The 16,992-nt window shown below is 39.8% G+C and overlaps 1 protein-coding gene across 1 annotated transcript in view; it reads left to right on the top strand.

Annotated features, from left to right (window-relative positions):
- Positions 1–15,593, top strand: part of LOC308661133 (monocarboxylate transporter 2-like) — a 45,490-nt gene extending 29,897 nt beyond the window's left edge. Inside the window, exons 3-5 of the mRNA XM_081315921.1 lie at positions 4,554–4,697; positions 7,853–8,698; positions 12,210–15,593. Coding sequence (XP_081172047.1) covers positions 4,554–4,697; positions 7,853–8,698; positions 12,210–12,511 — 1,292 coding nt within the window. The 3' untranslated portion in view covers positions 12,512–15,593. The remainder of the gene's footprint in view (positions 1–4,553; positions 4,698–7,852; positions 8,699–12,209) is intronic.
- Positions 15,594–16,992: the final 1,399 nt, after the last annotated feature.

Below are 16,992 nucleotides of genomic sequence, written 5' to 3'. Positions count from 1 at the left end.
CTAGTTTTTGTACACCTATAAAAGTTTACAATTGTGTAAGCATTACTCACACATTTTTATTCAGTTGCCTCACTTTACTCTGATTAAGTGATGTACAGGGACTGGGAAAGAGTGCCCTGTATACATAGTGGTGTCCATGTATTAGGATTTTTTGACCTGTTCATCTTCCTTTACATTCTTTGACAAATGTAATTCATCAGCTATCCTTTTGTTGAACATTAGGTTACTACATGAAATGTTCCTTGCTACATGGCAGGTAACATCCTTATCTCTGATTCTTGTCTGATGTCAAAATTGACACCTTTATTTCTTCACTTTCTTGCACATACAAATTATTTTCTGTGGTCAAACGTTGGTGGTTCTACTCATCTGCTTCTCCCAACATTTTAGTTTTTGTAACACCCTTATTAACTTAGGTTTATTCAAACCCAAATCACATGAACTGGGTTCATGTAATACATTAGTCTAAAATGTGGTTGGTGTATATTTGAGCCCCTGTTGTATTCACAGAGTTTATAGGAAAATTGTGAAGTCTTATCACTAGACTGTGTTTCATCTTAGTACTTTCTGGTTCATGATTTAATTGCTGCATAAGAATCAGAAGCCTGTTTTTAATTTTCTGTGGTTTTTTCACTAACTCTTTTGTCTACAGAGAGGTGATGTATGAAATATGTAGAGAATAATGGACAGCATTTGAAAGATTGCCAAAGTTGCATAAATAATTGTTTTTCTGACTTGGATTGGAGACTAAAAGAAAATAATTGGTCTAATTTGATCACTGAAATATTTGTTCTTAAAATCTTGCATTTGGCTGGTCAAGTAGACAGCTGTCCTTAATACATAAAAGGGTCAATACAGAGTCTTCCAAGCTCCCTATTATAAAGAGCCAGGCATTTGTTTGTTTGACTCCACATAGCAACTAGTAATTATTGTTCTCCAGTGGCTTCCCTGCATCTCATTTTTTAAAAGCTGCAGGCCATATTGATAAAACTTACAGCAGCTGTTGACTGGACCTCTGAGGCCACTTCCTCAGGTCTGAAATGTTTCATGGGAATCTATCAACACAACCATCACTTCCTCAGCAAGGTCAAGATAAGTAAAGAGCAGCTTTATGAGTATACCAGAAGATCCTTGCCAGCTGTTTCTTCTGCTTTCATTCTCACCTTGCTTTCTTAATTAAGAAGCAGACATTTAAACTCCTTTTAAAGACTTTCATAAAAAGCAAGGGGACACTTAGTGAAGGACAATCCCAAATATTGTCAGAGGGTATCAGTTCTCTTATATAGAACTATAAGAATAAAGTAGCAATTAAAAATAAACAAAGAATTGTACAGTGCCTTTCCACTTAAGCCTGAAATCATTATAAGATATTTGGAATATATTCTTTCAGTTGACAGATTATATATAGAGTTTAGAAATAAAAATCTAGAAAGGATTTTTTTTCATAGCTTCATGAATGTTTACTCCTCCAGTCCTTGAACTGGATGAACAGTAGGTTGTTCTGATTTTTGTTGGTCTGACTATTATGTGCCATCAATTCAGTGTCAAACTATTAGCAACCACATAGATAAATTCTGTCCATGATGATCTATCCATAACCTGGTCCTTCAGATCTTTCTTTTAATTTTTTTTAATATAAAATTTAATGTTTTTTATTAATGTTTTTTAAAAAAAATAAACCTCCACAAAACTAAAGAAAAGGAAAAGAGAAAATAAGACAAAAAGTGCAAAAAGAAAGAATAAAAAAATAGAAAATAGATTCCAATTTCCTTTGAAGTAAATACAATTACAAAATTATCTTAGCAAATGTAACTGACTACAAATGTAGTCAAATGTAACTGACTACAAAATTATTTATTTTCCCTATTATCTATTTTTTTCTAATAAACATAGCCATATATCGTAATTTCACGAGAAAGCGCCAAACCCTGTAAAGGTGAGGATCGATCCCTCTCCTCCCCAATCATTACTATCAGGGCTAGGGTTAGACCCTGAAGAAAGGAAGGGAACCAGCAGAATAACTTGCCTTCCACTCCTGACCCTCTGAATTGATCTAGAACAGACATGTCAAACACAAGGCCCGGGGGCCCGGATCCGGCCCGCGAAGTGGTTTCATGTGGCCCGCGAAGCCATCCTGGAAACAGTGAGGGAATGGCCCCCACTGCCTTGGCCCTGGCCCAGAGACCCTCCTTCTGCCAGAGACCCTCAGATCTGTCCCACTCCTTCCCAGGCCCCCATAGGCACCCTTGATGCAAACAATGTAGAGCTGGCCCTGCCCACCCAGTAGGCCATACGCACTCTAGCCACGCCCACCCAGTAGGCCACGCCCACCCTGGCCATACCCACCCAGCCCCTTGAGGGCAACCGCAATGCTGATGTGGCCCTCAATGAAATTGAGTTTGACACCCCTGATCTAGAAAGATATCATAGTCAATAGTATCAGAAGCTCCTAAGAGGGGAAGTAGGGTCATCCACCCCCAACCTAGAGGTCATCCAAAAGTATGACCAATACTATTTTCATTGCATACCCAGATCTGAATCCTGATTGAAAAGAATCCAAATCTAATGCTCTTCCAGAAGTATGTTAGACGTGTAGTAAGTCAGAAGTCCAGGACTGAATCCTGACTGAAGCCATTCATATGGCAAAACCTGTGTTGGGAGAACAGGAAAGCATTATTGGAAAAGAGGAACAGCTACAAAAAACACTAAGCCAACTCTATGGTGGGCTGAGAAAAAAATCTGCGTCTTGAGGCTATAATCTCATAAACAATTAACAGGGCATTGTTTTGATAATGTGCAGAAGAATATGAGGGTGAGCTCAATGAAGTCATAAAGCCAGAACATTCAGATTTTGTCTGTGTGCTTCTGTATAAAAATACATGCACTAAAGGTAAGTGGATATTAAATGCTCATAATATCATCTTCCTAGCATTTGCCAGGTTTTGCTGTTACAGATTATCACTGCATATTTCCAAATCACATTTGAGCTTTGAAAGAAATGCAAACGGTGTCTTGCATTTCATGTGCTTTGTCTCCACTTTTAATATTTTCCCCTGTATATTTATGGATATAATCTCCATCCATCCATTCATTTTTGCATCTCTATTACATATAAATGTATATAATAAAAAATCAGTTAGAGTTTAATGTCTGTTTTCATTTTGGTAGACTAATGCATCTAACAATATAGTACTAAACGTTGTATTATCTTTGTGATAAAACATATGTGTGCTTCTCTAGTCAATTATGATAGTTCCCATGTGATTTTTTTATTACTTTGCATTAACTTCTGACCAATACTCTGCTATGGCTATCAGATCTGACAGTCACTAGCTGTTAGCAGAGAAATGATCTATTGCCATTTATAATCATCTATAGCAGACATGCCAAACACAAGGCCCGAGGGCCAGATCCGGCCCGCGAAGTGGTTTCATGTGGCCCGCGAAGCCATCCTGGAAAGTGAGGGAATGGCCCCCATTGCCTTGGCCCTGGCCCAGAGACCCTCCTCCTGCCAGAGACCCTCAGATCTGTCCCACTCCTGCCCAGGCCCCCATAGGCACCCTTGATGTGAACGATGTAGAGCTGGCCATGCCCACCCAGTAGGCCATACACACTCTAGCCACGCCCACCCAGTAGGCCACGCCCACCCTGGCCATACCCACCCGGCCCCCTGAGGGCAACCGCAATGCTGATGCGGCCCTCAGTGAAATTGAGTTTGACACCCCTGATCTAGAGTTTTGCAGTCCATGTACAGAGCCCTAATGAAAAGAAGTTAACACTGCATCTTTACCAATATATCCTGTTCTGGTCTACAAATTGAAAGACAAGCTCTGACTGTATTTGAAATAGAAAGACTGAGCGTCATGAACCTATGAAAAATACTGTGTGATTATGCTCTTTCTGCATTTAAGAAAAAGAAGGGTTTTTTCCCCCTCAAATTCTGTTAAGTTTTTGGGGCAGAAACATAGAAGTGCCTTGCTTTTGTCTTCTTGGATATTTTTTCCAATTTATTTCCTAGCAATCTCTCTTCCAAATAGTACAAATTCTTCTCCCTCTCTCCCCCCTCCCCCCTCCCCCTCCCCCTCCCCTTTCTTTTTCTTTTTCTCTCTTCCTCTCTTTTCTCCTCTCTTGATATCAGCCACCAACAGATGCTACAATCTGCTCTGCTTTCTGTGTCACTCCATGTAGTTGTGCATCATATGATAATGATACTGCTAAGCAAGCTTTGTTTTCCTGTTTTCACTCTGCTCTCTCTTTCCTCCAATTTCTTGCTTGATGCCCCTATGTCAAATATTATCTTCTCTTTTCAAATATTATGACTAGTGATTGGATTAGCCGGCTACATAAACAAATGCTTCCAAGAATGGCAGACTTGACAGACTTTGTACAAGCATCTTTCTTCTCCTACTTAGCTGGGGTCATTCCTACACCTTAATTAATCCTTATTCTGATTCAAGAATAATTCAGCCCCTATTGATGTTTAAAGTATGTGACATCAGAGACATATTTATGAAAATGACTCATTCCCTCCTCCCACTCCCTTCATTTTTTAGGTCCCCTTAGCAGTATTTTGGTGAATCGTTTTGGTAGCCGGCCGGTGGTCATATTTGGAGGGCTACTATGTGGCATAGGAATGGTTTCAGCAGCATTCTGCACCAGCATTTTTCAACTGTACATTTGTGCTGGATTCATCACAGGTAATTTTATTTTTTTCTTTTCTGTAGACCAGGGGCAGGCAACCTAGGCTCTTTTATGACTCATGGACTTCAACCTCCAGAATTCCTGAGTCAGCATAGCTGACTCCATGAGTCCATGAGTCATAAAAGAGCCGAGGTTGCCTACCCCTGACCTAGACCTATATAGTGCTTCACAGTGCTTCACAAAACTCTCTAAGCGGTTTACAGAGTCGGCATATTGCCCCCAACAACCTGAGCTCTCATTTTACTGACCTTGGAAGGATGGAAGTGAACCTTGTGCTGGTGAGGATCGAACTCCTGGCAGTGAGCTGAATTAGGCTGCTATACTGCATTCCAACCACTGCACCACCACAGCTCAGTCCATAGAAGTTATATGTCCCAAGAGAAGACCCCACAGATACCTGATGATTTTCATTTACCTATGACCTAGAAAACTGATACATTCTGACCTTGGTGTTGTATATCTAGGCATTGCTATAGTAATATTCAGCTCTTATGATCTGTATGATCTGTATATTGTATTAAGGCACTTTGCCCAAAGCTCAAGAGAAGAATCTCAAGAGTCAAATAAGAATCTGAATGAAAAACATACATATAATTCTCTGGAGCCCCCACTTTCCTTCAAGGTTTACTCTGGTGGAGTGGACACTTTGGCATATATGTTGATGAACAGGTTCAGGTGAGTTGCAGAGAAATCCTCTCTCCAGTAGCATATTTTGTTGGTTTCCACCATTCTCTTCATCAGTTTCTTGTCCTTATTGGCATGTTATTTTGGGCTCTTCCTAGAAAAGAAGCAGTATAAATGTAAAATAAAAAAATAACCCCTAGTACTCGGTGGCACCAAAGCACCAAGTGGAATCAAGAACGGACTGCTCTCATTTAAAAGAAGTTATAAAACCTGTTTAATTTTCTGACTCCCATGTCCTCAAAATCCCCTATGACAATATTTACTTTTTTCAGAACAAATTCAGAAATGTGTTATAAAAAGCAGGAATAGCTGCCAGACCTCTTTATTTCACATGCTGGCCATGATTTATAATAGACCCAGAAAATAGATACAATTTGCTTTGTTTTCAAAGCACAGTCATGAACCTTCTCCTATAAAATGTTCATCCGCTTATATGTATTTCTGGCTCCTGTCACGGCTTTACAATAATGCCTTTTTACAGCAGTTTACTGTTCAAATAGGGCTGTCCAGAATACAGCCTGTGTGTAAAGACTTTTGTTAGAAATTCTGCTACCAAACGTATTGTTTACTTCTGAAAACTTTATTAAAAATAAATCAGTTTTCATGCAGATGATTTTTAGAACTATCTGACTTGTAAACGAGATGGCCTTCCCAGGCCTGGTGATGCTGGATGGACTTTTGCAATCCATAATTTCAATCCATTATGTAGACCACTAAGTTAAGGAATCTTGAGTTAGGACAAAGTAGATTTAGTAATATACTCCTGCCACAGAATTGTTTGGGACGGATAATAATAATAATAGTACCGTATTTTCTGGCGTATAAGATGACTTTTTAACCCAGGAAAATCTTCTCAAAAGTTGGGGGGTTGTCTTATACGCCCAGTCGTCTTATACACCGGAAAATAGTACATAAATCAATCGAGCGCCCCCGTTCTTGCAAAGCAACTTCAAGCCTCCTTAGTCCAGTCCCCCCTCCAACGTGACTCTCCCTTCCCACCCCCAAGAGCCTCTAAGCCCCTTCCCCTCCCCCTTGCAAACACCAGACCCTGGGAGCTCTTGCGTTTATTCCAAAGGGTGGGTGGAAGGAAAAGCCCCTTTCGGCTCCGGCGTGGCTGCAAGTCGACGAGCCCGGGAAGGCACGCTCTCCCCTCTCACTGTGGAGGAAGCAGGGCAGGCTGGCGTTGGACGGGAGCCGGCAGGGCAGTCCTGCGCACGCACGCGCTCCCCGGCTGCTAAGGAGTCCTCAGGGAGCCGTGGCAGGCACCTCACGCCCTTCCTTCTCGAGGCGGCACCGGCGGAGCCGTCCGGCATCGGGCAGGAGCCGGCAGGGCAGTCCTGCGCACGCACACGCTCCCCGGCTGCTAAGGAGTGCTCGGGGAGCCATGGCAGGCGCCTCACGCCCTTCTCTCTCGAGGCGGCACCAGCAGAGCCGTCTGGCATCGGGTGGGAGCCAGCAGGGCAGTCCTGCGCACACGTGCGCTCCCCGGCTGCTAAGGAGTGATCAGGGAGCCGTGGCAGGCGCCTCGCCCTTCCCTCTCGAGGTGGCACCGGCGGAGCCGTCCAGCGTCGGGTGGGAACCGGCAGGGCTTTGCACCATCTGCATCAGACGGGTCTGAATCAGGCTTGTGTCGGACACTTGGCAACTGGCATGTAAGTATTTTCCGGCGTATAAGACGAAAAATCTTGAAAATCTTCTCAAAAGTCGGGGGTCGTCTTATACGCCCAGTCGTCTTATACGCCGGAAAATACGGTAATAATAATAACAACAAGAAGAAGTTGGAAGGGACCTTGGAAGTCATCTAGTCCAACTCCTTGCTCAGGCAGAAAACCCTATACCATTTCAGACAAATGGCTGTCCAGTCTCTCCTTAAAAACTTCCAGTGTTGGAGCATTCACCACTTCCTGAGGCAGGTTGTTCCACTGATTAATTGTTCTAACAGTCAGGAAATTTCTCCTTAGTTCTAAGTTGTTTCTCTCCTTGATTAGTTTTCATCCATTGCTTCTTGTCCTGCCTTTGGGCACTTTGGAGAATAGCTTGGCTCCCTCTTCTTTGTGGCAGCCCCTGAGATATTGGAACACTGCTATCATGTCACCCCTAGTCCTTCTCTTCATTAAACTACACATACCCAATTCCAGCAACCGTTCCCTATATGTTTTAGCTTCCAGTCCCCCAATCATCTTTGTTGCTCTTCTCTGTACTCTTTCTAGAGTCTCAACATCTTTTTTACATTGTGGTGGCCAAAACTGGATGCAGTATTCCAAGTGTGGCCTTACCAAGGCATTGTAAAGTAATATTAACACTTTGTGTGATCTTGATTCTATCCCTCTGTTAATGCAGCCTAGCACTGTGTTGGCTTTTTTGGCAGTTGCAGCACACTGCTGGCTCATATTAGTCTCTATGATAACAGAACGTGCTTTTTTAAACTAATGAGGTAACATACTTCTTTCTTATTCTCTCACCACAGGACTCGGTCTTGCCCTGAACCTCCAGCCTTCAGTAATCATCATTGGGAAGTATTTCCTGAAAAGACGTCCCATTGCAAATGGACTTGCCATGGCAGGAAGTCCCGTCATGCTTTGCACCCTTGCACCCTTGAACCAGTTTCTTTTTGACACTTTTGGATGGAGGGGGAGCTTTTTTATCCTTGGGGCAATTCTGCTGAACTGCTGCGTGGCTGGAGCCCTTTTCAGACCAATTGGACCAACATCTGAAAGGCAAAAAAATGAAGACACAAAAGAGGCCATAAGAGAAAAACCTGATGGAGGCATTGCCGAAGTGGGGGATAAGGATATGGAAACAAAGGAAGACAGAGATTGTTGTGAAAACTTCAACAAGTTCCTGGATTTGTCGCTTTTTAAGCACAGAGGCTTCCTGATCTATCTGATAGGGAACGTGCTGATGTTTTTAGGATTTTTTGCACCGATTGTCTTTTTGGCTCCTTATGCAAAGCACCGTGGGATTGATGAATATTCAGCAGCTTTTCTCCTTTCCATTCTAGCAATAGTTGACATGATAGCCAGGCCAGCTACAGGGCTCATTGCAAATAGCAAATGGGTGAGGCCAAGAATTCAGTATTTTTTCAGCTTCTCCATTACTTTTAATGGTGCTTGTCACCTGCTGTGCCCACTGGCAACAAGTTACGTGGGATTAGTCATTTATTCTATCTTCTTTGGCCTGGCCTTTGGTATGGTGTGTGCAATGCTGTTTGAAACTCTCATGGATCTTGTCGGTGCCAGCCGTTTCACAAGTGCCGTAGGACTAGTCACCATAGTGGAATGTTTCACCATATTACTTGGGCCACCTATTGGGGGTAAGAACATTTATACTCTTCTTTCCATTAGTCTGCTCAATAATGAAAATCATTACTTTTAATTTCAAGGAAGAAGCATCAGGTGTTAAGGCTCCCCCCCACACACACCTACTCTTAGAATTTGATTTCTTGATTCTTCACTGCCCTGCTCAATTCCACATCTGCCGAAGTTTTCAAATTTCATTTAAACTAGGTTCATCAGGAGTATGCCTGAAGGAATAAAATTATCACCCGACAAGAAAATTCAGTCCCTTGAAATTTTCTGTTCATTAAAATGGATGTTGCAGAACTAAACTGTTAAAACTATCCAAAGGCTGCTTAAAAATCAGTTTAGATGAGCCTTGCTAACCTCAAATGTTCTGTGCCTTGCAAAACCTCAAATTTCTTGGCTGGCTAGATTTTGGATAAAGATTAACATACCGGTAATATATTCATGTAATTTCTTTTAGTAATTTTTTTTAAAAAGGATCTCAGTTCATTATATTTCTGTACTCAGTAGTTAATTTTTCTTAATGTAAAATTAAATATACAAAATACACAAATAAACAGCAGTCATAAGATTAAAACCAGTCGTCATGATAGCTAAAATATTAGATTAGGACTGAGCAGAGATACAGTAGTTCACCATCATGGAAATATGTTTAGGGTCTTCAGCCAGCCATCCTCCATAAGCCCCCCCCCCCCAAAAAAAAAAAAATCTAACAAGGTTGCTATTGGGGAGATAAAATGAAAAGAGATTCTCATATAGGTTGTCCTGGGTTCTTGGAGAAAAAGAGAAAGATAAATATAATCAATAAATTCACCTGCTACCCTGGAAGTGGTGCTTCCATATCTGAAATGCAAAAACCCAGATGAACATTGGATGATATTAAAATATATGGATACTTCTAATTATTAATGACCTAGCAATCGTTCAGATTTTTTTACACCTGAATTATTTTTATTGATTACATGTAGATGCCTCCCATCTCACTGATAAGGCAAATCTGGGTGGCTTTCAAATAAATACGTGAATATTTACAATAATACTATTCACATCCTGAAGAAATATAATTATTATAATACATGTTTAGCAATTTCATAAAACATTTGAAACTTTATCAGATGATATTGCTAAGATAAGACAAAATAGATGCAGCCAGGTAAAATACAAATATTTGATTTTCTTAAAAAAAAATTTGGAGATCACCGCTGGTAACAGCATCACTTTAAAATTATAGAATGTTTGAGTTACAGATCTACTTATATGATTCTCTGGTCACTGCAGATATCCACTAAACCAGGGGTGTCAAACTCAATTTCATTGAGGGCCGCATCAGCATTGCAGTTGCCCTCAAGGGGCCGGGTGGGTATGGCCAGGGTGGGCGTGGCTAAAGTGCGTATGGCCTACTGGGTGGGCATGGCCAGCTCTACATCGTTCGCATCAAGGGTGCCTATGGGGGCCTGGGCAGGAGTGGGACAGATCTGAGGGTCTCTGGCAGAAGGAGTGTCTCTGGGCCAGGACCAAGGCAGTGGGGGCCGTTCCCTCACTGTTTCCAGGATGGCTTCGTGGGCCACATGAAACCACTTCACGGGCCGGATCCGGCCCCCAGGCCTTGTGCTTGACATGTCTGGACTAAACCATCCCTGATAGCCATCCTTATCTGAAAATTGTCAGCAAGAGAGAATCCACTGCTTAACAGCTTTCATGTGCCCATTTCCTTTTGATTTGTTTTAGGATGATTTAACTAGATTTTAAATCCTTACACAATTATTAGATACAGGTTGTACCTGTTGTTTCTATTCTAGAAGAAAAGTATTTATGAATCAAGGAAGTTAAGGGCAATATGTGGCAGGTTCAAAATTACTGCAATCTGCATTAAGCTATTGCTGTTTGCTGTTAAGAAAATAATTGCTCCACAGGATTTAATTTGATTTAAGCCTGTTGACTGTAGTGGAGCTAAAATGGCTTTGGACAAAAAGCTGCAATCTTAAATGCGTGTGGTATAAGTGATAGAATAGTTGAAATACAGATGTTGATACTTCAACTTATATCAGATGACCATTAATTGTCAAATAAGGGAAAAGGAACCTCAGATTTCAAGGGCTTTAAAAATATTTATTATTCAATTATTCTTTCTTATCAGAGCACTTCTTTCTTCCTATCTTATAGTGTAGTGAGAGGTCAGCACACATGTTTTTTCAGCATGCAGTTTTAAGAAGCAGATTAGGGCTAATTGCTTAAGACTGTTAATGACGCTAGAAAGTGCTTTATAAATAGTTTGGAATATGAGTTCAGTGTGTTGCTCCCTATTTAATAAGTGGCAAATTGATTGGTTTTTTGGCATTTAACAACCTACTACTGGGTTTTGCTTTAATGGACTAAGTAATGTTTCCTGGTGTGTTTTATGACTTTCTGTTATTCTCAAAGGAGGAGGTGGAAAGACTCTTCTACTGTTAAATTTTCCAGTACTCTTCTCATTAAAACTCTCATTGAAATGTATTTTGCAGATCTTAAGGTCATCCTGATTAGCAGAAATTTAGAATAGCTGCAATTAGCCTCTCTTTGATGTTTTTGCTAATGCCACCATATTAAAGCATGAATGTGGGCTATGTTGCTCCTTGGTGCAGTATTTTTATCCAACCAAGATGGAAGCATCTCATCTTTGTTACAAAATGCGTAGTTTGTTTGATTAGACATTAGAATAATTAAGTACCATACTTTCAATAAATTATCGCTATGGTGGTTTTGAAAAGTATTGTATCTCAAGGACAAGAAAATGGTCAAAGACAACCATGATTGCACATTAATTTGGAGGATGAAATGCGTGGACTGCAACCAAAAAAGGTGGCAAAATATTGATTCAAAATTAGCCTAGGATTTGCTGATATTTCTTATTTTAAGGAAAGCCTATCCTTAATTGTGAAATTGAGTAGATACCATTTTCTCTAACCATTTTAGCAATCGATTCAACATTTGCCTGGAATATTATAATAATAATAATAATAATAATAATAATAATAATAATAATAATAATAATAATAATAATAATAATAATAATAATAATAATAATAATACCACCACCTAGGATGCTGGCAGCAACCCATGTCAGCCATTAGTGCCAGTCAATTTGAGTGTTCAGTTGACTGTTTCATGTTTTATGAATAAAAGTTTTATATAATAATAATAATAATAATAATAATAATAATAATAATAATAATAATAATAATAATAATAATAATAATAATAATAATAATAGTTGGAAGGGACCTTGGAGGTCATCTAGTCCTACCCCCTGCTCAGGCAGGAAACTATACTATTTCATATAAATGTTTATCCAGTTTGTTCTTAAAAACTTCCAGTTTTGGAGCATTCACAGCTTCTCAAGACAGTTTGTTCCACTGATTAATTGTTTTAGCTGTCAGGAAATTTCTCCATAGTTCTAGGTTGCTTCTCTCTCATATGATGGTCTTATTCTATTTTGATCAATAAGTGTCACTAATAATTAAGATGTCATTTCTCCATTGATAGGTACTCTTATTGACACTTTTGGAGACTACAAATACATGTTCATTAAATGTGGGGCAGTGATGGTCTTGGCTGGGATATTCCTCTTCATTATGAATTACTACAACTACAGAATGCTTGCAAAAGAAGAGAAGAAAAGGATGCAGGAAGACGGAGAAAAGAAAGATCATAAGCCTGCAAGGACAGAAAGTGATGAAGGAACCTTAAAAGCAGTAGAAAAAATCCAAGATGTTAATGAAACAGCTCCTTTGAAGAGTGATGAGAATAGACTAAAGAATAGGGCAAGCCTTCCAACTGAAGCCTAAATCTAATTCAAAGTTTTCTGAATGGAAAATTGTTCCTTAAAACTCACTTAACAACTGCCTTGCTTAGCAAAGGAAATTTTGGGCTCAATTGTGGTCATAAGTTGAGGGCTATATGTAGTATGAAATCAAATTTTAAAATAATTAGTCACATTTTATATGGATACATGACAATTTCTTAGACCTGGCTTTACAGGGCTGCAAATCTAAATCCACTTAAATCTTACCTTGTTTTGACTAAAAAACTGTCCTAGCTGATGATTTTTTTAAAGGATAATTTATACTTGAATTTTTGACCTGTACTCCTGTTTCTATTGTAGCAAAAATAGAAGAGTAGAAAATTGTTGTATAATAGAAGATGCAAGATTAAAAAAAAAACAAACGCACAGCAATAGATACCCACAGCACTTTTTCCACTGCAGGGTCCATGATTTGGTCCTCAACATTGCAGTGAAAAATATCATGTCAGCAAAAAGTTTTTATAAGAATAATCTCAAGAGAAATAAAAAAATATTTTTCAAGGTATTTTTATTTGCTTTGTATTTGAAGGTAATCTGGTACATAGAATAAAATGGTGAGATGTACTTGCTAACAAAGAACTCACAGAGACATATTCAATTGCTTTTTCAGAATATCAGTAAGTCTACTGATTTGAACAAACACATAAAGATCAAAGCCTATAAGAACAATATAATGCACTTATCTAAAAAAAGATCAATGTTCATGTCTAAGCGCTAAGTTTACCATTTTACTTCTGACTTTATCTTGTGGTTTTGGCAAAATTAAAACTCTTCAAGGACCCCCATCAAACATAGTTGTCCAAAAATCAGTGACATAATTTAGGGAAGGGGTCCCCAACCCCTGGTCCGTGGACCGGTACTGGGCCACAACATGCCAGCAACCAGTCTGCACAAACAAGCAAAGCCTCATCTGTTGGGCTGCAGGCAGGACACAAAATCATGCCTCCTTGGATCCACGGAAAAACTTCTCTTCATGTAACCGGTGCTGGGAATGAGCATACAGGTTTATTAAAAAAAGGGAAACCCCCAATTTTTCACTTCCCAAAGGAGTGAATCTTATACCTAGCCATCTTTGTATGATATGATTCTACTTTGCATCATCAGTCAATACCATTTGCCTGCAAGCCAGAACTGGTAAGACCACAAAATAGTCAAAATAATAGAAAATGAAGACGGTTAAAATGCTCTGGGACAGATAAGTAACTTCCATAACACCCCACATTTAACAACTGTTGAAAAGAATGATTAAAAAAAAGACTGTATAGTAGACCTTACAATACCTGAAGACAGCAGTGTAGAAGGAAAGCAAATAAGAGAAAAATCACAAAATACAAAGACCTGCAAATTGAAGTAGAACTACTGTGGCAAAATAAAGCAGAGATAAAACCAATAATAATAGGCGTCTTGGCTGCAATCCCAAAATGTTGGAAGCATCACTTGAACACCATTGACAAAATCACCGCCAGTCAATTGCAGAAAACAACGTGACTCAGAACAGCTTACATCCTGTGACAAAACCATTAATATTATGGAACATCAACATCTGTCTATTCCAGTCTTAAAGAAGGACACGATGACGGGTAAACAAAAATGCGAAGTTCAGTGTAAACATCTGGCTGACTCTGTCACTAACCATAATAATAGGAGCCATGGTGGTACTCTGGTTAGAATGTAGTATTGCAGGCTAACTCTGTCCACTGCCAGGAGTTCGATTCTGACCAGCTCAAGGTTGACTCAGCCTTCTTCCAAGGTCAGTAAAATGCGGACCCAGGTTGTTGGGGGCAATACGTTGAATCTGTAAACCACTTAGAGCTGTAAAGCACTGTGAAGTGGTATATAAGTGCTACTGCTATTTCTATAATAATAAGGTATTTGTTGTAAAGGGCTTGTTATTTCTAATTAAAACAGGACATATTTGGATAACTGCAAAGGTAAAAGTTCCAAGTGATTCTTTGTCCCAATAAGATATTTTACACAGCTGTTTCTCAAGGCAGCTGAAGGGCTAACCACCAATCCTCCAAAGTGACATAAATTTTGCATCCCCCACTGCTGATCTCTCTTCAGCTACAACTAAGTCAGTGGATGGTTTTATTCTTACTGATTTGTTGTGAGGCATTTTAAAGAAAGGGATTGATTTTCCTAGATCTTTTTCTTCCTACCAATCGTCATCTGCCAGTGGGGATGAAACTACCATCACTCTTTCTTAACAGCTGCAGCAGGGTTAGATGATTGTAGACAGATGCTTAAAATGGTGGGTTTATGTACTTGACAAGTTGCCTAACAAACAAGCGCAAACTGTTAAGGGACTGGAACTGGCAAATCAAAAAGCTTTTCCATTGCTCTTGATAACCTATGCCTACTACCTGTCAGATGGTCTATTTTTGAAACTAGGTACAGAAATCTTATACTGATAGTTATAAGGTGCTCATGTAGGATATGCTATGTGTTATGGAATATGCCAGATGGCATGACACAGATAAGTGTTATCCCTCCTTTTTTGCAAGCCAAAATGTTAGCGGAGGGCTGTGGCCATTAAAAGCTGGGCAGAGTCTGACCTCTGACTGCGTCAGCCGCCAAAGAATCAGTGAAGCCTGCAGATCAAATCCACCACAAAAATTCCGTTGGAAGAAGAGAGAAAGCTTTTTGAAGCTATAATCTTGATTTTTTTCCTACTTATTTTATTAAGCTTTTGAGAAAAAAATACATTAAACAAGCACAAAGAGAATGAAAAGAGTAAAGCAAAATGAACAAGGAACCTAAAAATATCAAAGAGATGGTAGTTTCCTGGTGTAAATTAATTTTGAATGAGTGAATATATCATTTTAAAATGGCTAAAATCATAATTAAGCTTTAAGCAAGAATAATTAATAACAATGATCAAGTATAAATCAGATAAAATCATAAATTACAATATATTCAATCAAAACCTTTGCACGGGCTCACCCCTACCTGTACTCACTGTACTCATATGATTGTGTATCATCTGACCCATCCACTGCGATTATTAGGTTTGCAGATGATACCACCGTAGTGGGTGTTGTTACAGGTGGAGATGAAACAGCATACAGGGGAGAGGTACGAAAACTATCCTTATGGTGTTTAGAGAACAACTTGTACCAGAACATAATAATAAGTAAGTTGGAAGGGATCTTGGAGGTCATCTAGACCAACCCACTGCTCAGGCAGGAAACCCTATACCATTTCAGGCAAATGGCTGTCCAGTCTCCTCTTAAAAACTTCCAGTGTTGGAGCATACACCAATTCTGGAGGCAGGTTGTTCCACTGGTTAATTGTTCTAACTGTCAGGAAGTTTCTCCTTAGTTCTAGGTTGCTTCTCTCCTTAACTAGTTTCCATCCGTTGCTTCTTGTCCTGCTTTCAGGTGCTTTGGAGAATAGCTTGACTCCCTCTTCTTTGTGGCAGCCCCTGAGATATTGGAACACTGTTATCATGTCACCCCTCACCCTTCTCTTCGTTAAACTACACATACCCAATTCCAGCAACCGTTCCCTATATGTTTTAGCCTCCAGTCCCCCAGTCATCTTTGTTGCCCTTCTCTGTAGCCTTTCTAGAGTCTCAACATCTTTTTTACATCATGGTGACCAAAACTGGATGCAGTATTCCAGGTGTGGCCTTACCAAGGCATTGTAAAGTGGTATTAGTACCTGTGCATTTGATTTTTCCTGCCTAAATGTAGAACCTTACTTTTTTCACCATTGAATTTCATTTTGTTAGATAGTGCCCAGTGTTCGAGTCCGTCCATATCCTCCTGTATTTTAAGCCTATCTTCTGGAGTATTGGCTATTCCTGCCAGCTTGGTGTCGTCTGCAAATTTGATGAGTTACCCATCTATCCCCTCATCCAAATCATTGATGAAAATGTTGAAGAGCACTGGGCCCAGAACAGAGCCCTGGGGCACCCCACTACACACTTCCTTCCATGTAGATGTGGTTCCATTGAGGACCACACGCTGAGTACGGCCTGTCAGCCAGCTACGAATCCATCTGGTGGTGATGCTATCTAACCCACATTTTTCTATCTTATCAAGTAGTAGCTTGTGATCTACTTTATCAAATGCCTTACTGAAGTCCAAGTAAATTATATCTACAGCATTCCTCTGGTCCACTAATTTTGTCACTTGGTCAAAGAATATAATAAGATTTGTCTGGCATGATCTATTTTTGATAAACCCATGTTGACTTTTAGTGATGACTTTGTTTGCATCAAGGTGTTCGCTCATTTGTTGTTTGTTTATCTTTTCCAGAATCTTCCCAGGTATTGAGGTCAGACTGATAGGTATGTACTTTCCTGGATCTATTTTTTCCCCTTTTTTGAAGATGGGAACTACATCAGCTCTCTTCCAGTCCTCTGGTAGTTCCCCAGTGCTCCAGGATCTTTGAAAAATATAGTTTAGTGGTTCTGAGATCATGTCTGCCAGTTCCTTGAGAACTTTGGGGTGTAATCCA

The sequence above is a fragment of the Vipera berus genome, assembly GCF_964194415.1.
Source record: "Vipera berus genome assembly, chromosome: 2".
Classification (NCBI taxonomy): Eukaryota; Metazoa; Chordata; class Lepidosauria; order Squamata; family Viperidae; genus Vipera; species Vipera berus.
The sequence above is the reverse complement of the archived record's forward strand: the minus strand, read 5'-3'. Positions and strand labels throughout refer to the sequence as shown.